The 24,264-nt window shown below is 37.8% G+C and overlaps 1 protein-coding gene across 1 annotated transcript in view; it reads left to right on the top strand.

The window, feature by feature from the left end:
• Window positions 1-283: 283 nt before the first annotated feature.
• Window positions 284-24,264, top strand: part of USH2A (usherin) — a 396,028-nt gene continuing 372,047 nt past the window's right edge. The window contains 7 exon segments of the mRNA XM_032183742.1: window positions 284-358; window positions 798-830; window positions 832-1,099; window positions 1,102-1,190; window positions 1,193-1,301; window positions 2,617-2,620; window positions 6,474-6,639. Coding sequence (XP_032039633.1) covers window positions 284-358; window positions 798-830; window positions 832-1,099; window positions 1,102-1,190; window positions 1,193-1,301; window positions 2,617-2,620; window positions 6,474-6,639 — 744 coding nt within the window.

The following is a 24,264-nucleotide window of genomic DNA, read 5'->3' as shown; positions in this document are numbered from 1 at the left end:
TGCCTGCCGGTGGATGTCAGGGCGGGTGTCTGCCATTAGACCTGCACGGGACAGATGGGGAGTGTGGCATTAAGCGGCTTTACGGAGGGCTGAGCAGGGTGCTGGGGCGTTGACGGCGGGCTGAGTGGTGTGGCGGGGTGCAGGCGGGCTTGGGAGCTGGAGGAGCGGTGACCCTAAAATAGCGCTGAGCAGGATGAGGCCGAGCAGCTTACAGCTAACGGTGTAAAGCTGAGGTACGCGCTGGGGGTTTAAACGTGAAATTCAGAGAACTGGCTTGAAAACCATGAGCAAAGATATTCAGTGTGCCTGGGCTTGCGTGCTGGGGTTTGGTGCTGTAGTTGGCACTCATCACCCTAAGGTACAAAGCTGTATGTCCGCTTTGCGTGCCACAGCGGATCTGGATTAAACCGCGTGTGGCCGTGAACCTGCGCAGCCTCGAGCATGGCCAAGGCCACCTGGCCTTGTTTAGAGAGCTAGCCAGGGTGTGCAGGTTGGCCCTGCTGACTGAATGTTGGGGGAAGTATTCAGGTCTTTAAAGTCCCTAGTGGGGTATCACCTCTTGTTGGTGAGAAACATAACGTTGTTCCCACAGACTGTATCTGTTTTCATTGGTTTACAGATTCCAGGTGTCATCCATGTGCATTTTGCTGGCCAGAAGACAGTAGATGTCCCCTGCTACTGAGTCCTTGCATTGGTGTTTTGGAGATGAAACCGCTACATAAACTCTTAAAGTGCACCACCTGAGAACATTGCTACCAACATGGACATCATTATTTATTTACAGATGATTTAATCAGGAGGAGCTTTTTGTAAACATGAATTGCTGGGCTTCTTTCCTTGAGGTGTCGTGTCTTGTTTCATGCTATTAGAACATTAATCTTAACTTATTATGACTCCTTTGTGTTGGTCAGCTCTCAGGGACATTTCCCTAGACTTGAAAATGTGGGAAGCTTTCAAGAATGTGTCGTCATTGTGCCAACTCAAGCCACCTGTGGGCTGCCAGACCGAAGTACTTTTTGTCATAGCTCAGTAGCTGTTGAAAGTATTATGTCTTGCACCCAGAGGTTTTGTGTTCAAGAATGCCCGTACAGGTCGTTACCTTCTCCTACAAACTGCTTCTTCCCGAAGGCCTTGGTACCTGTGTCACAGAGGACAACAAGGACTTGCATCCGGGGTCCTTCAGCAAATGCTTCAAAGTTTTATTTTTCATAATCACAAGGATTGCTTCTCTACTCCCCGTTTACTGAGGCTGACAGCTTCATTTACGTTAACTGTATGGTTGAAACCTGAGCAAGAAGGTTGTAATGTAAGTAGTATTGAAGGTGTTTACTTTCCTGGTGCTCTTAAAAAAATTGATCATTGCAGTCATGATCATTATTAGCAAGCTATTTAAAAATTTTAAAAAGGTACAGTGAGAAAACTATGACGTTTTAAAGCTGTATTTAGGCTGGAGGCTTTGCAAATGTCAGGATGAGTAGGCTTAGCTTCCAGCGTTGACTCAGATGGTAGTGCAGTGGGAACTATTCACATATAACACACGTGGATTTTCTTAAAAATACGAATTTGTATTTCTAGTTCACATTCATTCTTCTGCAAGCTGCTAGAAAAATGTCAGGGATGTTGCTTCTTTTGTGATGGAAAAAAACCCTAAAAATTTAGTAATCTCCCAGTGCAATTTTACTTTATAAAAAATGAGGAAAAATCCAAGATTAAGTTAATTCCCAAAATGAATATTTTAGAGCTATAGATGACTGACCATCGTGTATATATATATATATATTTTTTTTTTCCAGAAGATACAGGTTTTCTGGGAGATATGGGCAATCTTAACTGAATTAGCAATCATATTACTACTCTAGCAGTTTGTGTAGTGGAATCTTTTGTTAATGAAGTTTTACTAGGTGTTCCCTCTCGTGTGCCTACAGGTCACATTTCTAGCAAATATGACAGCTGGAGTGGTCTTTCAGCTTGACTGAGCCTTACTATAATGGAAAACTTTGCATTTTTGGAAAACTGCATTACAAATAGTACAAAAAGAGTTCCATCTATCTATCATAAAGTGCAGAGCCTCCTATGCCTTGCCCTGGTAATGCAGAAACACACAAGTAGTAATACATTTCAGAGTATATATCAGAAATATTTTGCACTTATTCTTTTAACTTACCCTAGAATTAAATAATGGTGTTCTCTATGTAGCATTTTGATTCTTATTTTGCATTCTACTGTGAAACACCAAGAAACACCAAGCCCGTTTAAGGCATGAAAATCATCAGAAACAATATAAATGTGTGAATTAATAGTCTGCTGTAATTGTGGTTATTGAGGGGAAATAAATGAGATCTGGAGGGCAAAAGTGACTTCAGCTTGAGCTTTAGTTAAAGCAGCTCAGATGAAGGTATGTGTAAAGCTGTCTCTGGAGCTTTGGCCTAGTGTTCTTTTATAGACTGTGTTTCCTAAATATTTGAACCTTGAACATCAGAGAGTCCATGCCTGGGGTTGTTTTGTGTCATAAGTTCATGCCCACACATATGCAGGCCTATCAGGTTCTTGTTCAGCAGAGCATATGCTTAGGTTGAAGCAAAAATGTTCTGTTAATTTCCAAGCAACATGTTGCAGTGATGTGTTGAGTGAAATCTATGAAAACTCTTTTTTTTTTTTTTTTTTTTTCAGTGGAATAGGCTGTTCTTGCATAGATCCTAAAACAATGAAATGTATGTGCTTAGTTCCAAATGATTAAGTGCTATGCAGAAACTAGACTCCCAATGTCTGATTATCTGTGGACTTGTGTAAAGCACTACTCTTCTATTGCTGCTGTGTTAATAACTACACAATGTACATATTCCTGTTCAGTGGGTTTTATAGATCACTTTAAAAGCTAAACGTGTTTTTTTTTTTTTTTTTTTTTTTTTTTGTGACAGATTGCTTCATTCTTCTGCCTTTTGAGTTTGCCAATACTCTACAGGTAGAAATGACAATGATAGGATCCAATCCTGAAAATTGAAGTTGAACAACAGTTATTCCAGTGGACAGGATGATATGCTGCAGTCCAGACCTTCCACTATCCACACACACACAAAAAAAAAACAAAACAAACAAAAAAAAAAACCCACTTTTCCTTTCTTTTCTGCAAAAAAAAGGAATACAGAACTCCAGTTCTAGAGAAAATTATGGAGAAACAGTAATTGCCACATGAATAGTCACTGAAGCTTAGCTCAGAAGGCATCCTACAATAGAGAAGTGGTTTAACAGCAAGCTAAGGTGTTTTTCCTTTATTTTACTGGTATCGTGAGTCCTTTGGGGTTGGTAGGAGCAGTTTGACTTGTCAGCTGTCCTACACTTTGCAGCCCCTGCTGGGGGAGACACCCTTCTTGAATGTTATTTGTGAGACCTTTTAGACCCCATTATACTGTATCAGAAGGACTTCACTGAACTGGGCTTTCATCTAACAGTCCTTGGTGCTGCCACCACACACTGGGATCATGGGCCATAACTGGCCACTTATTTTACCTGTGGAATAGTTGAAAGTTTCACAAACTAGTTTTGCTTACTGATGACATACACTTACACCAAGTACAGCAGACCCCCATTTTTTAGACATGCCATAAAGTGCTTTTTTTTGTGCTGAATGTAAATTTCTGACTTATAATATCCCAGTTGCCTCATTATAAAGACTAGTATCTGCTAGGCATGTGCCCATGTAAGAGAACAGCAAGGGTTTTTGCTAGAAGTTACTGTGTTGGTTGAAGTGAGAGACACTGATGTAAGGATTGAAAGTTTGAGTGCCTTTTAAAGGTTGTGACAATCCAGGGAGCAAATACGTGTGTTCAACTGAAGATACTGAGGATTTTCTTCTTCAGTTTTATATACCAATGTTTCTTACATGATGCTAGGAAAGAAATTTTCATACGAAGAGAAAAGTCAGGTTGTTATGCATTTATATTGGAGTGACAAATGGTTTTCCAAGAAAGATGTATAGATATTTGTAGGTATGCTTTTAAGTTACCACATATTGGAGGGTCTTAAAGAAAAAGCAAGAGAACAGTGAGAAAACACTGACAGTTGTATCTCAGCCTTTAAAATTATTTCCCTTTAGGGCAGTGTGTGCAGTAAGTGAGCAAACCTATTCTTGCTGAACTGTGTTCTTTACCATGCTTCCTCTCATACTGCATGTGGCTCATCAGTTAGAGTCTAAAAAGCTTGCAGTAAGCCCGTGCATGGAATTTAGCATAATATGGGAAATGGTATATGGCGATAACCCTTGGAAATAAAGTAGGATAAGGATATGAGTAGAAAGCTTAGCATATATGAGATAAGTCATTACAGGCAGCTGATATCAATTTAGTATGAGCAGGCTAACTGAAATTTAGATGACCAGAAAAATAACAGAGGTGGGAGAGAAAGGAGCTGGGACCATTCTACACACAAAAGGGCCTGCTGGAATGGCCTGACTGAGAAAGTGGGCAGGAGATTTTGTTTGTTTAAATTTCCTTATGTAAAGGACTACAATTGTATCCATTATTGTATATCAATTCAGATATTTTACATTAGTAACTATGCTGAAGGGGGATGTCACCTTCAGATATGATATGTTGCATTTTGAACCTATCCAGATGTTCCCATTTGCTCCAGTTAATGTGTGGGAATCAGTTGTCTCCCTGAATATTCTATATAATATTTTTCACGTTGAAAGTTGCCCAAGCAGATTTCCGTGGTTTGGTTGTTCTCACCCTCCAACCCCATCATCAAGAACTACATAGTCAGGGTATTGGCTTTGCGGGATTGCAGGTTAGCAGAAGTCGGAAACTTCACAAAGAACAGTGGTTCTCTGTAATCATGACTGTAATGGAAAATAGCACTACTAGTCAGAAGTAATGCTTATGCCTCTATCACCTATGTTAGTGCTGTTTTTCCCCCTCCTCCTCTGTTTTCTGCCTCTTGATTTTTCTCTTTCTGTAGTGAATCATAATCCACATTTGTTCTGTCCAATTTTCAAAGTGGTGTACATCAAGGTCACTTGACTTCTTAAAGTCATGACACCTTTGGGGATAAAAACAATGTGGGGATGTTTGCTTTAGATAACTAAAATAAACAAAATAACTGGATTATCCAATTATTGTTTATCCAGGAACTGGGTAAATCCAGTTCCTAAATATTTTGCTACTTAGCTGAGCCTTTCCTCACATTTATTCTAGCAAAACTAGTGTGTTTACAGCAAACAAAATATTGAAAAGACCAATCACACAGATATTAAGAAACATGTTTTAGTAAGGTTTACATAATAGGCATCTGCATTTTGCAAGTTGTTTTTTATGGACAACATTCCGGTAGACTAAAATAGTAGCAGTTAAAATTAATTAATCTTTCTCTTGGGTTTAAATGTGAATTAGTGAATAATGGCAGTATTAAAGAATGGCATTTTTGATAATTTTCTTTTGTTAAATGCACAGCAGTGAGGACTGAAGAAAGGTGAAGTCTATCAGTAGATAAGTTTTTTTTTCCCTCTGAAATACGTCTTAAATAAACCCTAGTCTCATAGAGATTTTATACGCTTCTCTTGTGATTTAACGCACTAATTTAATCTAGAGTATTTTAGCACATTTGGCTTTTTATGGGTAAGTTCGGACTGTATTTCTCAAGCAGATGAAAAAGCAACGCAAAAGTTTATAGTTTTTGTTGTAGTAATGATTGGATTAATAAATGAAATACATTGCTGTTTCAAAGCATATATAACCTATATGCATTCTCAGGACCTATGACATCACGGTGATCAGTTTGGCAAAACTAATTGTATTTGAATAGCTAGGTATGTAACATGGGTTGCTATAGATGGTATTCTTAGTCTTTACATTTGATATTGATGTAAAATCTCCATGGGGAAAAACAAACTAGCAAGTGGCCAGATAGCTGTCTTGCCTTGCTCTGGTTGTCTTAGGTTAGAGAGAGGCTGTGTCAGAGGGAAAGTACAGGGGAAGCTTCTGTTGTTGCTACCTTATCTGAACAGTTTTGGTAGAAAAACAAGGGACTTATTTCCAAAACATGTCAGTCATACTCCTTTTTGTGGTTGTATTATGCTTGCCTTGTTAGACTAAGAAAAGTGTAAGTGCTTCAACAGGATGCAGTGTTGTGGAACTTTGTAAGAAAAGTGCAGTGCTGGCCAGCCACTGTTTTCTGTCATGACACCCTGAAGAGAGAAGTGGCCCCCATTTACCTCCAAGTGAACTGGGGTTGAATGCACTATAAATTAATAATATTCACGTTGCAGGTTCAGACAGAAAATATGTTTGTTAAAGTTCTTTTACACTTAGTACATCTTGTGACTTTTGCTGTCACTGAGCATCTTCTCAAGAGCTGTATTTTTAACGTTTATTTTAATGCATTCTGGTTAGCATCACTTTACAGGATAGCACCTTGGCAAGAATGTGTATATATGTGTGCCTCTGACCTTATGTTGTTTTTCTTCGTTATTTCCAAAGGTGTGTGATAGAAAAGGCTATTGATGGGCAGACTGTGTTCAAACTCACAATCTCTGAGAAAGAAACAATGTTTTATTATCGCACAGTAAATGGTTTGCAGCCACCAATAAAAGTAATGACACTGGGGAGAATTCTTGTGAAGAAATGGATTCATCTTAGTGTGCAGGTGAGTAAAAGTAAAAACCTTTTAATGTTTGTTGAAATACAACATTTGTGTGAGAATGGTGTAACTGTATAAATATCTTCACAAGAAGGGGTAAGTTAGGGAATGTAACTGAAAACTCTTGAGTCTGTAGGTAAGGATCTTAATTTTGGAGCACATCTTGAGGTGATTACTAATTTAGAACTGGAAAGCAATGCTGTGTGCATTCTGCTGAAAACATAAGTGAAAACTCCTACCCTTAAGAACACAAGTATTTGGCGTGAAGAAAACTACTTATTCTAATGTTAGCAATAAGTCCTGGGTCTCTGAGATTATTCCCTAAAAGGACAACGTAATGTCATCCTCATCTACACATGCTAACGTATTTATCTGACAGAGGTGTGTCCCATTTAATTCTTAAAGCTTCTTACAGTGCATATAAGTAATATATAAGTAAACCATTTATAAGGTTTTATTTAGGATCAATCAAGCTAGTTAGTTACGAACCTATTACCTCTTATTTTAAAAAATAAATTCAGAATCATTAAAATCCAATCCTTGCATTCTAAATGTCTTCTGTTGACATAATATTTTTAATAAGTGTACAAACATCTACTGAGGATAAAGTAAAATTGAGTTTGTTAAAATTTTAGCAATGTACAAAAATCAGCAAACAAATACAGAAGAAATTAAAATGCTTTCAGTTATTTGCATGCCTTGCAATTCCCAACAGATGCTCTAGTAAATGCTGTTTGTAAGCCAAGTTCAACTAATAATTAAAAAACACAATTATCAGGTATTGAAATGTTTATCTTCTCCTTCCTGCATTTCCTTTATCTGGCCTATTAAATTTCATTTAGTTTACAGCACAATCAAGAATAGTTTCCCTGCTTTCTTGAAACTTGCTAAAAGGTATTGACTGTGATTTGGATTTTTAGTGCTGATCTTGTCACTCGTAAGAAGTATCTAAGCTGACGTCTTGATTTTTTTTGCAGTTTTCTTTTTTCCGGGATAACAGCATGGTAGTGCGAATAAGATTTTGGCTGTTGGATTAAAAGAGTGACCTTAAGGTAGAACTAATGAACTTTACACTTCAAACACTGCAAGGGTGCTATATTACTGCTGTTGCTGTCAGCCGCGTTTTGTACTCCTCTCAGAAACTGCTAAAGCCTGGGATAGCAGAGTGAAAGGGCTGGATTTAAATACACACAGGAATTTTAAATTGCATTACAAAGAACCCTCAAGCACTCTATAGAATTTAGTCCTTTGTTTCTTTGGGGAATGTTGTTCAATACATAGAGGAGTGAAGAAGTGTAGCTTCTAAACCCTTACAGGGACTACAGACTTAATACCTTTTCCAAGTTTCTGAACTCAGTGTAGACCTTATGTTCCATGATTTATGGTGGTGTTGGATTTAGCTTCCCATTAAAGATAATAGTGGCTGCAGCATGATCCATTTAGCATTAGGTATGGCTGTTAAACTTAAGGCAAAGCTTTAATTTTTTTAAACTCTTAGCAACTGTCCGTAAGCATTTTTTTTTTATAAATGGAGAAAGAAATGGAAAATGAGAGGAACCGTACAAAAATGTGCAAAAGCAACATTCATATGGAAGCGTCTACGCCTTCAGATGAGAACAGTATTTGATGATGAGATAGTTCCCAGACATTTGCAGATTGAAGCCTTCTCCATAAACTGATGAAAAAGCCTTCTGAACACAAAGCACTGTGTGGTTTTACAGGAATTAATCATTTTAGTTAAGTGCAGTGGGACAGCCTGAAGTTTAAACCTAAAAGTATATAATGGCTGATCTTAGCACAAGTGTGATTTTTTTGACTTCTCCAAACTTCTCTATCTAAACCAGCCTTCTCCCCAGGTGATGACCATGCAGAGGGAGTGGGCTTTGTGTTGTGGAGTAGACCCTTATGTGTGCTACAGGTGAGCTATCTTGGGTAAAGACACCAGGGGGAGCAGTGGCAGAGTGCAATCATGGGCGACTTTACTACTATTGGCTTTTCCAAGTAAATCAGTCTGTGTAGACTTCCACTTCTCTTGAGACAAAGCTGACTCTAATACCCACAAAGGATTAGCGGTCTGAGTTCTGTGCCACTGTTGTGGGCACAGCTTGTGTTTTCTAGCAAAGACAAGCACTAGGATTGATCTCAGTGGCTAGTAAATTAGCTAGGTTTGTGTTTTTCCAAACATGCTGGTTTTAAGATAGATGTGGTGTCAACAGTGTAGTTTCTATATAATCTACAGAAACAAAAAGGAAATTGTGGGATCTGAAGTGCTATATATGAGGCTGTGATGTCTAGTCACAAGTTTAACCAAATTTGGTTTAACCAAATGAAATGTAGATTCAACAACTTTTTTAGGCACTTTGCAGAAGTTGCACGTATCAGAGGACTCTGGTGATGTTTTTTGTTGGAGATCTCACCAGAGCTGGATGATGTGTCTTTATGTTTAAAAAAAAAAATAATAGTTCTATTCAGACTTGTTTGACAACTTGCTTGATATGATTCTTAGTCTAAAAGAAAATGTTTGTGGATGTTTTGTGGGACAACTGAGTACTATTCCTGATAAGATAGTTGAAAATGTGGAATGGATATTTTCATGGAAGTAATGAAATTTCTACATGTAGAAAAAGTGTAATAAAAAAGCAGTGTTGCCATATCTGGTGTGACAGGATGCCTAGAAGCTAGCAAATCTGAGGGGAAGAGGGATGAGGTGGGATGCTGCTATACTAAACAGAATTTTACATAAAAGAATTATATTCTCTATGCATGAACCATAGTAAAAACAAAGTATTAAGAGTCTTTAAATCTTAAAAAAAAAAAAAAAAAAAAAAAAAAAAAAGAAAAAAAAAAGTATGTACTTCTACAAATTTTAGGTAATATAATTCAGCTACCATTGGTAACTGAAGATGTGTGTGGTAATATCTCCCTTGTATATTATAAAAATGTTTTACCTTTATGTCAGAATTGTAGACACCTACCATATTGACTGTCAGAATTTTGTTTCCCAAAAGTTCAACTTAGAAGCATTAAGTCCTACAATTAATATCCCTGGCCTTCAATATACTTGACTTTTCTAGTAGAGAAAGCATATTTGCTCCTTATATTCTCTGAGACTACAAAAATTTTCATCAGTGTAGGTTTTCTCTTAATTCTATGGCGATGCGTCTTTGTAGGAAATGCATGTGACAATTGTGGCTCAAAATAGTTGGCTCATAAATTATATTGGATGTAAGCCTGACAAAGATATTCTTCACAGAATATTGCAAAGTGTTATTCAAAACCATGCATAGTATTGCATATTTGACAAGATAGATAGCCTCCCTTTCTACTAGAGTCTGGTTTAGTTGCTCTGTGCCTCTTTGGGAGAGAGGACAAAAAGAGGCTTATGGTATGACACCTTGTTGCTCAGCAACTGCAGACCAGTTACAGATATGTCTAATTCAGGCTAAGTCTGATTCAGGACAAAACTTTTTTAGTGAATGCCAGCACTTAACGATACAGTCAGTAAATAGGGGTGTATAATGGGACCCATCTTGAGGGGGGGGAAAAAAAAAGCAATATCTGTTGGCTGGCCCAGAGGCAATTGATGCGTCTTTTTAGTAATGGTGCACTGGTGCTGGACAGGGGGAGGTTGGATGGTATAGGGTGAGTGTCCTTATTGCCTCTGGACAGGGTTGCAAACAGGGGTTGGGGATTAAGGCACTTTGCATGCCAAGTTGGTGACCGGAATAACAGCTAAAGGAGACTGGGAGATTTGGTCTTGATAACAGTGTTCACGGCACATTGGTGAATTGTTTGGTTTTTTTTTTTTTTTTTTTTTTTTTTTTTTTTTTGTTTTTGGCAGTTTGGTTGTGGGTTGAGAAAACAGTGTGTGTTGTAGTGGCCCAAGAGAGAGGCCCCCTGCTGAGGACCTAGGGTCTGTCTCTGGATGAACAGGATAAATATATGAAAGGGATTCAGGCCAAAGGTCCCCAAAGCCAAGCAGTCAGTGCAGCTAGGAATCTGAAAACAGTGGAGTTCATGTGGTTAGTAGGAAAATCTAAAATATATGTACATAAATGTTAGGCGATAGACTAACATTTCAGGCTCCTGCCAGAGGAGCCTGAAGTTCTGGTGGCAGATGTGAAACTGAACTCAGAGCGGAAATGTGGTAGGATGGCATGTATCTTTGGAATTCAGCTGTAGGAGCAAACGAGCTATTCAGGAGTGATAAAAATGAAAGCTAAATGGTGGAATAACACCAAATAGTAATTAAATGATAAGAGGGAAGGAAAGAAGAAAGGGCAGCATAGACTAAAAAGAATTTCTTTTTGGAATAAAATAATTTTAGGGGAGAAGAAGGCTAGTAAATGAATTCTACTGAAGTACTTTAGGATTTTAAGTCCTCAGGTTTGGATTTAGATGTGTAATTCATTAGAGAGAACTACTGCTAAGAACTGTGTTTTTGCAGAGACTTATTCTCCAGTTATGGCTGGGAAATTGAAGCTCTACTAACAAGAGCAGGCCCCAAATGCAGTTTCCTGCATTCTGTGTGAATCATCAACAAGTCACAAAAGTATTTCTGGGTACCAGCTTTGTTAAGTGATGAGGGCCTTATTAAAGATGTTGGTCTCAGAAATAACATTCTGTTGAGTGTTCAGTTTAAATAGAATAACAAGAAATGGTTCAGTAACTGCATTTTTGTGTTTCAAAAAGAGCAAGCAAATAGGTCTACTTCAATAAAACAAGGTAAACTGAGGAGTCTAGAGATTGAATGGAGAAAAGGCCTTGAAGGTTCTTCAAAACAAAAATGATGGTATGAAGAGGAATCTCTGTCCTTAAGAAGGGGAAAAATAGAGATACAGCACTCAGGCTTCTGAGTGAATAAGCACCTTTGCAATTAGAGATGGCTGAGTCTACAGGCACTAGGGGAGTGGGGAAGGAAATTTGCAGAGAAAGCTATGTAGGAATAGAAATAAAGCTGTAAGGAAGTTGAGCTGAATCAGACTTTAACAACTGTTAAATGGTTAAAAAAAAAAAAAAGGTTATGAAGATCTTTTGTATAAGAAGACAAGACCTGCATACAGTGAAGATGTGCTTAAGATTAAGGATGATTTGAATAACATCACCAAACTGAATACTTTGCTTCCGTGTAGGGATATTGATAACAGCCATGAGCAAATCAAGCTGTTTAACAGAAATGAAAGCATGGAAACAGAAGTGATCATAAAGAGGTAGAAATACCAATTTGCAAGCTTCTTGTGTACATGCTGATACAATCAGGTGGTCTGAGGGTTCTGAAAGAACTTGGTTATAAATATGTCACTGTCAAAGAGTTGTATGGTAATCTGCCAAGTCAGAGGTGGAGCTATATAAGCAATAAATGCTTTGCATTGGGAGTTTTTGCGCACTGGCAAAACTCCATCTCCATGAAGTACTTCTACTCCAGTTTATTAAGTGTGGTGTTATATGGTTGGGGTGGAACAGGGTGGGGGTGAGGGGGGGGGTTGAGGAGGGGAGCAGAGTGGGAAAAGAGAGGCTTGACACTGTTCAAGCACTACCCAAAACATTAGTGTGCTATTAACGCTCTTACAGCCACAAATCCGGAACATGGCACTGTATGGGCTGCTAGGAAGGGAGTTGACTGTTGCAGCTACAGTCAGTACTAACAGGAAGAGAAAAAGGTTCTTGGCAACAGAAGCTATTTGTCTTGGCACAGTGGTGTATGAGGATTTTGAGATTTTTTTTTTGAGGAATAAAGATGTGAAGGAAAACGGAAAATGGGGATAAAATGCAACATGGATTTACTGAAGATAACTCATCACTGTCTAACCTCTTAGCTCTTTTTAATGAGAAAACTGATTTTCAGGCAAAGTAAATCTGTCAGATTTCTTTCTATCTGGAGTTCAGTATAGCATTGATGTGATACCCTGTGAGAAGTTGTAGGGTCAAAGGAAATGTTTGTGGAGAGGGGTAGTGATAGATACTGCTCAAAGGAAGGTGTAATATCTGGAAAAAAATACAGTTCAATTCTTTGAAAATCATTCTTTGGACCAGCCTTGTATTACATTTTCATTAATAATCTTGGCAGAAGTATTGAGTGTACTGATTCAAGCTGGTAACATCGTGTGAAGAGGTATTATCAGAAAGACAAACAGCAAGTTGTCACATATAAGAAAAATGGAATGACAGAAAAGATTAGGGTAACACTCATGAAATAAAATTTGGTATTATAAAATGCAAAGTAACATATTTGAAATGACTCAAAATCTTTTGCTAACTACTTAAATATTCAAAGTGGCTGAAGTAATAGTCCCAGGTGGTGATGATGGATTACTGTCCTGATGTGGCCCTTAAAAAAGCTTGTTTTGGGGCAGTGCATCTGGGGAGACTTCCAATTGTGAGGGAAAAGCATCACTGCTGCTTCTCCAATCTCTGAGGTTTCACACAAATGTGTGCGGTTTCAGGCCTTCCTATTTAGGAAATGTAATTCAGAACAGAGATACTATACATGATGAAAATGAAAGGCTCTGTGCAGGCCTTGCAGATGAGTTGGAGAACCTTTTTTTAGGAGTTTTTTAATGATAGTAAAGCGTAGGAGGACATACAGTTTTCTTCTCTAAATCCATTGGAGAGTAAACACCAGGCAGAAAAAGGAACCATTCAAGCTCTGAAATTGAGTCTGTTTTATTACAGCAGACTTTCTGGGAAAAAAAAAAAAAAAAAGGCTTCTGATCAGAATAGCAGGGATGAAAATAAAGTTATTTTTTAAACTCAGTAACAGTCATAAACTAGATCATGTATCTCCAACACGAGAAGATGGGAATTTGTATCCCTGCCTTGTTATGTAGGTGGACTGGGGATATTTTTTCCCTTTTCCTGCAAAACTATTGTAACAACTGCTGCCAGCAGGATGTTGGGCGTTGTAGTGGGTTTACGTGGCAAGGTTTTGGTAGTAGGGAGCCATAGGGGTGGTTTCACCTGAGTAAAACCACCACAGGCATGAGGCACTAATAGTCTTCAGATGTACTGTGGAAAAAACCTACTTGAGACTAGATGGCATTGGTCTGAGAATAACTTCATACTTTTAAATAGTTTATGCAGTCTTAATATGTAGTATGTTGCTGACAGAGCTATTGGCTATCCATTTGTTTGCTCTTTATACCCCATAAAAATTGAGAAAAGTCATCCTTGAGTATTTGTGCTGAGGTAAGTTGAAGGGGATTTGCAAAAAAGTGAATTTTACCACTTTTTATGCTCTCCAATTAATAGGATTTATTTTTCTGTAATGACACCTGCCTTTATTTTCCACTACTTATGGTTTGTAAAGGAGCTTATCTTTTGGCTTTGCAATATATAACAGGTTCTTAAACTGTGGATCTTGTTTCCTTGAAATTTCTGGCACTTCTCTAGTTGATTTCAGTAGGTGAGGATCAAATCCTTGAGGTTTCTGAAAGTTTGTGTCCTGTGTTTGATCTTGATTTAATTACATTTGTCACCCTACTTTTTAGGACTGTATTATCAAAAACTGTTTGAAGGTACACAGTGGAGTAAAGAACATATAGTATTAAGTTAATCCAATATACACTAAAGAAAAGCATCAGGAAAACTGATGTCTTAGAAAATGAACTTTTAAAGAATTAAAAAAAAAATAAAGCTTAGCAGTGTGTGATTAAGGCTAGTTGTGTACCTCATTATCTGTACATAATGATAACAGTATCAGATCTGTGCCGCTTAGTAACAGCAGCTCCATTATGTATTTTTCTTCAGATTCTCTGTTAAGGGTCTCTCACTTTCCCTTTGATACTTCAGAATTTATTTAACTAGCTAAGAAGAGTGGAATTTAAACATGAATTTTCAGATACATCCAAAGCTGCTGAAACAGGAGATTCTCTGAGAACATGTCAGATTGATGTATTTGTTTCATATTTAGTGTCTGCAATTATAAAAATAATCTTTTTACTAGCCTTTATTTTGCCTGATCATATCTATGTAACTCTGCCATGTTTTGGCAGACTATAGCACATTAAAAGCTTTAGAAAGTAAGTTTAAAATCTAAATGCAGAGAGGTAACCATGACTGAATTACTCTCCTGGGAGCAAAAGGCTCTTAGAGTGCCTACTGAAATCAGCATTATCATTTCAATACATGTCAAATATGAGTCATTTCCTAGTTTAGGCAAAAATTCTTTATAAATCTTTAAATCTTCCAGTTCTTTAAAGAAAAGGTTAAAGTACTTATGATTTAATGAGACCGCTTTACATCATAACTGTTTGACTATCAAGAGAAAACTTGTCCTTTCCAATTTGTGAAATCCTTTTATTTTCTACACAAGTTTTTGAATACTTTTTGAAATTTATGCTAAAAGCAAAGAACCTGAGACTTAAAAGCATGGAGGAAAACGTTTACTCTAGGCATGCTCTGTGTATATATTACTAAATATGAGCTGTTTTAAATGGGATATTCCCCATGTTTAGCAAAATTGTAGGAAAGCAAGAAAGCATTTTAATTTAATGGACCACTTTGAAGTCATCCCTTACTATCCATTAGGAACAGTTTGTCAGTCCCAAAAAGGGAGGGGAGAGTTTGCATGAATTCTACGTATTAGGGCTTTTTGTCTACTAATTACAGTTCTGTGTTGAAAATATTTCAATGTATAGTTGGTGCTATGGTTCCAGTGGACAACAGAAATAAAAAACATTACATTCTATAAAGTACTCGGTCACCTATTTAGAGAACTGTTCATAGAAACAACAAGCATAGCTCTCTTGGCAACTGGCTTGTCATTTAATCTGCCATGGTTTCAGCCTATTCAGAACTGCTGCTGAACTTCCAGCCTCAGGGTTCATTAATACAAACAAGTAACTTGCTGTGCTGCCTCCAGAAGTCCTACTGTGGTGCTTGCCTCTTCTCTTGGGTCATAGGTACTAGAATGTAGACTGTTTGTGTTGAGTTGAAAGCTTTGTTATAACTTCAGCTCATTAGGAAACAGATTTCCGAGGTGCCTCTATTTTCTCTCCATTTATATTTTATCTTAAAACATCCACATCCTTCTTTGCCTGAATTCAGCGAAGTTCCTGCATATCTGCATATTTAGATGTACAGTCTAACAGCTGCCTGGGAACACAAGACAAGGAACTTCATATAAGCCAGGATTTTAACTTCAAGAAATGGCAAAAATAGATGCTTTTATCAGTTCTGTCTTGACTACTGTTCTGGAAATGGCAAATAATTTTTCAGTTGCAAAAGCAAAACTTACTGAAGTTTGCACAGATTATATGTCATACATGGAATGTTATCAAGCCTTTGTATGACCAGTGCTTGGAGTCGGTAGTACTGACTGGTTTGCAGAAGCTATGCCTGATTTGCCTGGAGAGTTCAAGATGAGATTTGAATTCCATCAAGTTTCAATTTGTGTGTTACAAGCACTTTGTTTCCTTATTTCAGAAAAAAGTGGCAGCCAATTAAATTGTATTTTAATAACAGAAACACTACGTTAAGAATGATTTGCCGCCTTTTTTTTTTCCTTTACTCAAATTTTTAAACATCCTGTAGTTGCTAAGGTTTTTTGGCATTTTGTTGCAGATGAAACCTTGGCAGCAGCATAAGAATGTAAAATGTATGCCATACCATGTGGAAGTAGCTTGCACGCTTCTTAGAGGAGACGGTTTTGAAAGTTTTTTTTTTTTTTTTTTTTTAATTCTTCAAGTGTTCAAACTCATAATAGGAATTGTTTAACTAGTATTAAAAGAACAGAGTAATAGATGCATGCTTAACAGCATCCTATCAATCAAATTATGATCATTGGAATCAACTGTTTACAGATTGCTAGAAATCTGGAGTCCTACTGAGAGAAACAATCCAAAAAAAAAAAAAAAAAGTGTTTGACCTAGAAAGCCCCTAATTCTGAATTCATCTCCTATAAGCACTTTACATAAAATATGTGTTTAAGTGTATTCCAAACTTCAGGTACTCTTCTGCAGCTTTACAACTGCTCTTCCTTTTGTACTTTATGTACCCTTGGGTTGTACAGGGAGCAAACTGGGAGACTTGAAGTAGCCATGTGTACTTGATATGGCTGTTGGTATAAAACATGGAGATAACACTCACAGGGTACATCTACATCATCCATTTTGTGTACAGGAAGAATTCACTTTTATGTAGGTTAGCCTTCTGTTTATATTTAGTCTTGTGTTATACTCAGAAGAGCACTTCTGATAAGCTTGAATTTGATTCCTTATTGAGGAGACCAAGCTTGAAGTTGTATACTAGACTACCACTGTTAAGCATGTAACAGTTGCAGTGCAGATGGAAGATCCTCTCACGGGTAGTTCTCAGTGTGCACAGTGCACAAGCAGAAAACTGGCAACTGGCTTGAAATTCTTTGCTGGTAAAGGTGGATCATGTGTAGTGAACCACTGTCCTTCTTCATGCTATGCCAGTTGCTAAGTAGAAATTTTCACAAGAAACTTGAAACTTTCTTGGTAAGTCTTAAAAACTTCATGAGTATGGCCAAATAGAGCAATGTCTTTTCCTGGTTATTTAAACCAATAAGTAAAGTATTAAAAAGCAATTACTACATTTGGCTCGGGTTTTTCTAGCTTAAAGACAAAAGTCAAAAGTCTGAAAAAGTGAAAGATGAAACTTTCAGATTGTCCCTTATGCAGTCTCCATTATTTGTGTGAACACTTTCACATGCATTTCTTGCATGCAGCAAGTGGAAGGTGACATAAATTGCATGTGTAGGTTCTGTACAATGCAAAATCCATACATGTTAAGTGGCAGTTCACAGAAAAAAAAAATCAGGTAAGTCTCTGCATATATAATTTTCTCATGGAAGCAAAGATTATTTCCTGATGCTGAACAGCTGGGATGGAAGATAAGGAAAACACTCCTGTCCATGTATCTCATCCCAATACCTAAGCTCAGTAATACTATAATTTTTGCATTGTGTAAGAACTGCTGTGTTGGTTTGACAGTCCATCTAGATATTCTGTCTTTGAATGTGAAAGAGCAGACATCCTGAAACAGCTTTCTTCATATACATACCTGACCTCTTCTCCAACAACCCATGGCTTTGAAGTGTCTTAAGTTCTTAAGTTAGGCTGAGTTGAATAGCCACTGACTGACCTACATTTAGTTTAGTAGTCTCATTCTTTTTTTTATAGTTTATATTTTTGGTGTCCCTGTTACTCTGTGGAAGCTGCCAGGTGGAGAAGGACCTGTGAGTATTGGTGGATAGTCGGCTGAATATGAGCTAGCAGTGTGCTCAGGTGGCCAAGAAGGCCAACAGCATCCTGGCTTGCATAAGAAGCAGTATGGCCAGCAGGGCTAGGGAAGTGATTGTCCCCCTGTACTCGGCTCTGGTGAGGCCACACCTCGAGTACTGCATTCAGTTTTGGGCCCCTCACTACAAGAAGGACATCGAGATGCTTGAAAGAGTCCAGAGAAGGGCGACGAAGCTGGTGAGGGGTCTGGAGAACAAGTCCTAAAAGGAGCGGCTGAGGGAGCTGGGCTTGTTCAGCCTGGAGAAAAGGAGGCTTAGGGGCGACCGAGGTGAGGGTTGGTCTATTCTCCCATGTGCCTGGTGACAGGACGAGGGGGAATGGGCTAAAGTTGCGCCAGGGGTGTATTAGGTTGGATATTAGGAAGAACTTCTTTACTGAGAGGGTTGTTAGGCATTGGAACGGGCTGCCCAGGGAAGTGGTCGAGTCACCATCCCTGGAGGTCTTTTTAAAAGACGTTTAGATGTTGAACTGAGCAATATGGTTTAGTGGAGGACTGTTAGTGTTAGGTCAGAGGTTAGGCTCAATGATCTTAAGGTCTCTTCCAACCTAGACAATTCTGTGATTCTGTGAAGTGTGTTCTTCATATGTACTTATGCCTGTGTGAAGCTGTTCGGTATTTTAAACTGGCTGTTTGCTAAATTCTTTTGGATAATTTCTTTTGTGGGTCACTTTCTATTTATTGTTCTCATACTGTTTGAGATTCTGGCTGTTGAACTCAATCACAGGTTATTACAGTTCGTTTTAATTTGTATTCCTAGTTTGATTTGTCCTTATACTGAAGTCATTCTGCAGTTCAGTCATCCTCACTGATCTTTTCTGAAATTTTGTGTTGTGCTATTGCAGTTCTGGGTATGAAAGTGTCAGAACTTTCTTGTCATTCTAGACACTATGTACCATAAATTTCTGTAGTTGTACTATGAAGCTTTATGGATTTGTTCCTCATTCCTTTCTCTCTTTGACTGCCATTGAGTATTTTGTTCATTAGTGGTTTACTTTCTATGGTAACTCTTAAGAACACCTTTTCTGAGCAGTAGAAGCTCAGAATTTAATGTTATGTTTACATTGCTGAGAATAATTTTCTCATGTCAATTACTTTGTGGTTATCAACACTTTTAGTTTGCTAGTCTATTGCTTGTTTCTTAAATATTTAGAGATTCTGTTGTAAATTTGAAGCAAGCTTGACTTTTACTGCCTGGATGTATTAACTACAACGTTTTTCACCTCACCACTGTTTTCAAGACTGTACAAAATGTTAAGTTGCAGAGGTGTTTGGAGTTACCTAGACTTCTGTCTTTGTGAAGTGTGGTTGTTCAATCTCTACCTGTTTGAAACCTTTCTGGAAAACCAGGATATTGGTCAGGCCTCGCACCTTGCTTATCCACATACATCCTAACTTGTTGAAGATACTCAAAGTTGGAGCTTGAGATTTCCTTCCAGAAATACCATGTTGCCTTTTCCAGTTTTCCAGTATACAGTATATAGCTATGTCCCATGGTCTGCCCCTGTCCCTCCCCACCCCCCCCCCCGGAATAATTAGCCCTGTGTCAGCCTGATTTCCTGGATTATCGGAAGAACAGTTGCTCCAAGACCTGTTCATGTATCATGTCTGTAATTTAATTTTTTTTTGCATTGCATTGTTCTTCAATCTCTGCGGGGCTAACTGAATATTGTACAGTATTTTGTTCGTGCTGCTTTTTTGATCTCCCATAACATGTAACAGATTACCAATCTTTTTCTTAAATTTCAAGACTACTTTTGTGTTTGAAGAGTTTTTATCCTTCTCCATAAATTGTGCTTATTGACGTCCTCATTTTCGCTCTTGATCAGTAATCTCCCTGGCCCTTCTGAGTTCAATTTCAGAGTGTGTGATGTGCACTTAGGTGCACAGGAAACCACTGGGAACTTTCTGAGCAGTCTTCCCTGATCCTCTCCTGACCCATCTGCAATAAAATGTGGTTGAGGGAGCTGTTGCAAAAACTTTTTCATTTAGCTTTTTCCAAGGATAAATTACCAAAACACAGTCCTTTGATGTCAAGTTTTGGTTTGTGTTCAGTTAATGGCTTGTATCTACTGCAAAGCTTTGCTGCTGAGATGCTTAGTAACTCTGGAGGAAAGCAGCTAATGTTGGTTGTTTTTTCTTTTTTAAAACAAAACAGGAAAATTGAAAATGAGTGAATTATAATTGTAAAGAATGTTGGAGAATTATAATACAAAGGAGTAGTTGAATAACTTTCTAAAGGAGGTTGTGATAGAAGGAAGAAAGCAAGACGCAGAAGAGGGAAGGGGTTGAGGTAAGGTGATTGAAAGGAATACAAATGGAGTCAAAGACTATTATGTTGATCCTTGACCATAAAGAAAAACTAATCCTTGAAGGAAAAGATGAGACTGTATTTGTGAAAACTGTATGATTCCCCTTACTGGATACATGGAACTTCTGTGGTGAGGCATTCAGAGGGCAAGAGTAATTGCTTTCTTCTTATGTAAATCATCACGAAGACAAGGAGATGGATTTCAACCTCCTAGTCCCAGCAGAGCTCTTCAAGTGTTGTAGAACCAATGTATTCTTGCATTACATTTGGGAATGACTTACAAGTGCCAGAATTGAGCAGTACAAAGTGGTGCAAAATTCTTCACATATAGGCAATTAAAAAGACCAGAATTTAATCTACAGCTGATAGTGTAATACAGGGTTAATCATTGTACATTAGTAACAGCTCCCTTCATTTGCACAGGTATCTGCTTATTCTTTGACTAGTGAAGCACAGAGACTTTATTCAGGAGGGACATTTCATTTGACATTACATCTCATCCCTAATTTACATGATTACAAGTAGTTCAGGAAAATTCAGAATCAGTGGTTGTGCTGTATTTTAAATGGAGGGGGCAGAGAGAAAATGTGCATTGTTACGAGATGATCTAAAATGTACTTTCAGGCCTTTTGTTTCAATTAATTTTGGCAAGTCTATTTTATGTAACTGTTTTAGCTGCTAAAAAGCAGCTTGTTGAATCCTTAATACTTGTCTCATGTTACTATAGTGATCTTGAGTTGGATCTGATTTTTCTATGATTTGGGGAAAATAGTCATTATGCAGCAAGAAAGCAATTGTTCTCTATATTTTCAGATATGACTACGATCCTTTTATTATATTGTTTGGAACTCATTTGCAGCACAAGAGTCACTTGTTACACCTTTCCATGTAAAAAGAACAAAGATTAATTATTTGTTAATTACTTTAGTTTTTAGCAGAATCTCTATTTGTAATCCTGAATTCTCAGGTTCTCCTACTCTCCTGCCAAGATACATTTATTCTGTCCTGATGCATCATTAATAGGTTGATAGAGCTCTACTGACACATGCAATAAGGAACGTTTTTCATTGGTACAATGCTGGATGGGGTAGAAAGTGGCAGAGCTGTAGCTACCCATTTTAATATTAGTACTACTAAAATACTGGTGATTAAGTCACCAATGAAAGATAAAATGAAAATTGTCAATCCATAATTGGAATGCATACTCTGAGGCTGAAGGATCAGTAATCTCTGTTTCAATGATTTAAAACAATATTTACTTATTTAAATACTAATAAAAAATGCAGAATATTTTAAAAGCTGCCTCTTTTCACATTGATCTTTCTTTGTCTTTGGCCTTGTTTATCAGATAATTTACTGTGTGGGTTGTATCATTCAGTTTGTATCACGGTACTAAAATTACTGTTGTCCTAAAAATAAATTTCATACATGATTTTTATTTTGTATCCCTCTGATTGCTTTTACTTGCATTTTTCCAATTTCAAGGCTTTTTTTTTTTTTAATTTTTATGAAATATCTATAGGTTGTCTGAAGTCTATAAACTGCCAGACCAGTCTGCCTTCCAGTTACCTTCCAAGTTCACTGTTTGGAGTCAGATTTGGATTAATACATGGCTTGTTCTTGAACAGAGTTAATTGCTTCAGGAGCACTCCAGGGTTCCATCGTTTTCTTCCCCTTCTTTTTCCTCCTTTATTTTTTTTAATTTATGTTGTTCTTCAGGGAGTTCAAGCTGAACTAGTGGATCTATGCACAAAAAGAAAGACTTGGATTGAAGGAAAACCATTTCCCGTTGAGAAGGGATTAACATTGTAGGAGATAGCGAAAAAGAAAAGTAAAGGAGGGCAAAGAGAAAAGCTAAATATCTTTTATACAAATGCTAGGAGCATATGTAATAAGACTGCTGAATTGGAGTGACATGTTTTCAAGGATAAGAAAGATATTATTGGAATAAGAGAGACAACCAGGAAAATGAAGGGGGATTTAAAATGCCAAGATATAGAGTTCTAGTGAAGGAAGAGCTAATATAAAGCTGGAAGAGATGTAACAATATTGCTGAAGGATGATATTTAATCTACAGTAGATGCCCCCCTCCCTTCCCCCCTTTTTTCTAACTAAGTTCAGTAGTTTGGATACAAGGTAAGGACAACTTGATGTAGCTATGATTCTTGGCTGTTGTGCTAGACTTGCAGTAGGTCAGGAAAAAAAAAGTGTGAACAGTAAAAATACTTTTTCAGACATAAAATAGATCCCAAGAAAGCCAATACTTTGATATGAAGAATGATTATGGGGTATTGAGGAAGACATAATAGGAAAAGTGGTTGCTGGAGATCAGTTAGAATTAACTGTTTTAAAACTGCAGATGAGAGCATGTTTCCACTGTTACCCTAAGGCCTTTATACAGTTATTGAAACAATCTATACAATATGAATATTGGTACGGTTATCATGGAAGGATTGCAAATATAAGTATATGGAGATGAGAAACAAATGATCATAAAATCATGAAATTTGAAATGGTCAAGGGGTGGGTGGGAGTATGTACTAGGTGGAGAAAGCAGCCCTAAAGTTATTGATTTTAGCAAAGCTAACTTTGAAGGAAAGCAAAATGCTCCTGGGACTTTTGCCTGCAATCCTGTGATGAATGGGAAATCCACTCCACACAAGTAGAGAGTACGTAGTATATAAAACACGTAGAAAGGCTGCAATTAAAATTCATCCCAGTTAAGTCAAGAAAAGGAAAGGCCGATATGGGCCTGAGGCAAAAGGAGGAAAGGCAAAGACACAACTTGCCCCTCCCGACCCTATGCTTTTTCCTTCCCCTTTGCTGTTCTTTAGCATTTCTTCTGCTGTCCCTTTATCCTCTCCAGCCCTTCTGTTTCATGACAGTTCAGTCACTATGGTCCCCCGATGTGGTTTGTTCTTCAGGCCTCTGTTTTTCTGTACCCTGGATTCCTCAGAGCATCAGCATAACAGTCCTGAGTGCTCAGAACATAGGGGTGAGACTGCTTTCCCCCTGTCCCAATATTTGCATTGTGCAACCCCTTAAACACACTTGCAAGCTTTAGGTAATTGACATATTTCCTTTTCTACAATTTCCCTTATCTGTTTGTGACTTTGGGATGATTTCAATTCACTGGTGAGGTAAGGAATGAGGCAATGAGGGCTGGAGAGGGCAAGCAAATGAATGCCTGTAATAACTCGTGCGGTCAGTGGGACTATACAAAACAAAACAAAAAAAAAAAAAAAACACTTCTGTGCTGTAGCATCTATCACTGAAATGGTGGGTCTTCCCTAAGAGAGAAGGGTCAAACAAGCAAGAATGTGTTGCAGATCTTTCTTTAGTGCAAAGTTAGGATGTAGGGCTCAATTTAGGACCTAGCATGCAAGATGCTTCATTCTCCCACTTTATTCTCCTCCTTCTCCCACATATACATATCATCAGAAATCTTGTTTCAAGACATAAAGAACAGCTGTGAGGAAGCAAGGAAATGGAACATATTTAAGGTCTGAGTCTGGGCAGGTATAAAATGGCATGGCTTGAGCTGTAGACAGTTTATAGCAGCGGAAGATCTGGCCCTTAACTAAAGCAAAAAGTTTGAGCAAATCTGAATGTGGCATTTTATTTTTACAAGCTGAACAAAGATGATAATGACAAAAAAGGTGAATTTCAGAGAGATTTAATGGGACAGTGATGAAAGAACAAATGATCTTTTTCTGTCAATCTTTTTTTTTTTTTTTTTTTTTTTCCCCTCATGTGATTTGTTAACTGCAGAAATTGGCAACAGTCATTGAGGATGACCATGTGGTCTTATGGCACCCAGTTGATGACTGCCTGACCAGTTTCTGAAGATGGTATGAGGGATCATAAAGTTTAGTTCCATGTATATTATGATGATAGTTGCATCTATATTTAAAGCTTTCTGTCACTGGAGCACTCTTGGTGTTGTCAGACTGTCTATTGGACTGGATGAGCTGCAACTTCTTGCAATTGAATGTCAATAAGACCAAAGCAATTTTGGTTGATTCATAGCACCAGCTTAAGCATATTCACTTGTACAG

This window comes from Aythya fuligula, chromosome 3 (genome assembly GCF_009819795.1).
Source record: "Aythya fuligula isolate bAytFul2 chromosome 3, bAytFul2.pri, whole genome shotgun sequence".
Lineage (NCBI taxonomy): Eukaryota > Metazoa > Chordata > Aves > Anseriformes > Anatidae > Aythya > Aythya fuligula.
This window is presented reverse-complemented; position numbering and strand designations above follow the sequence as displayed.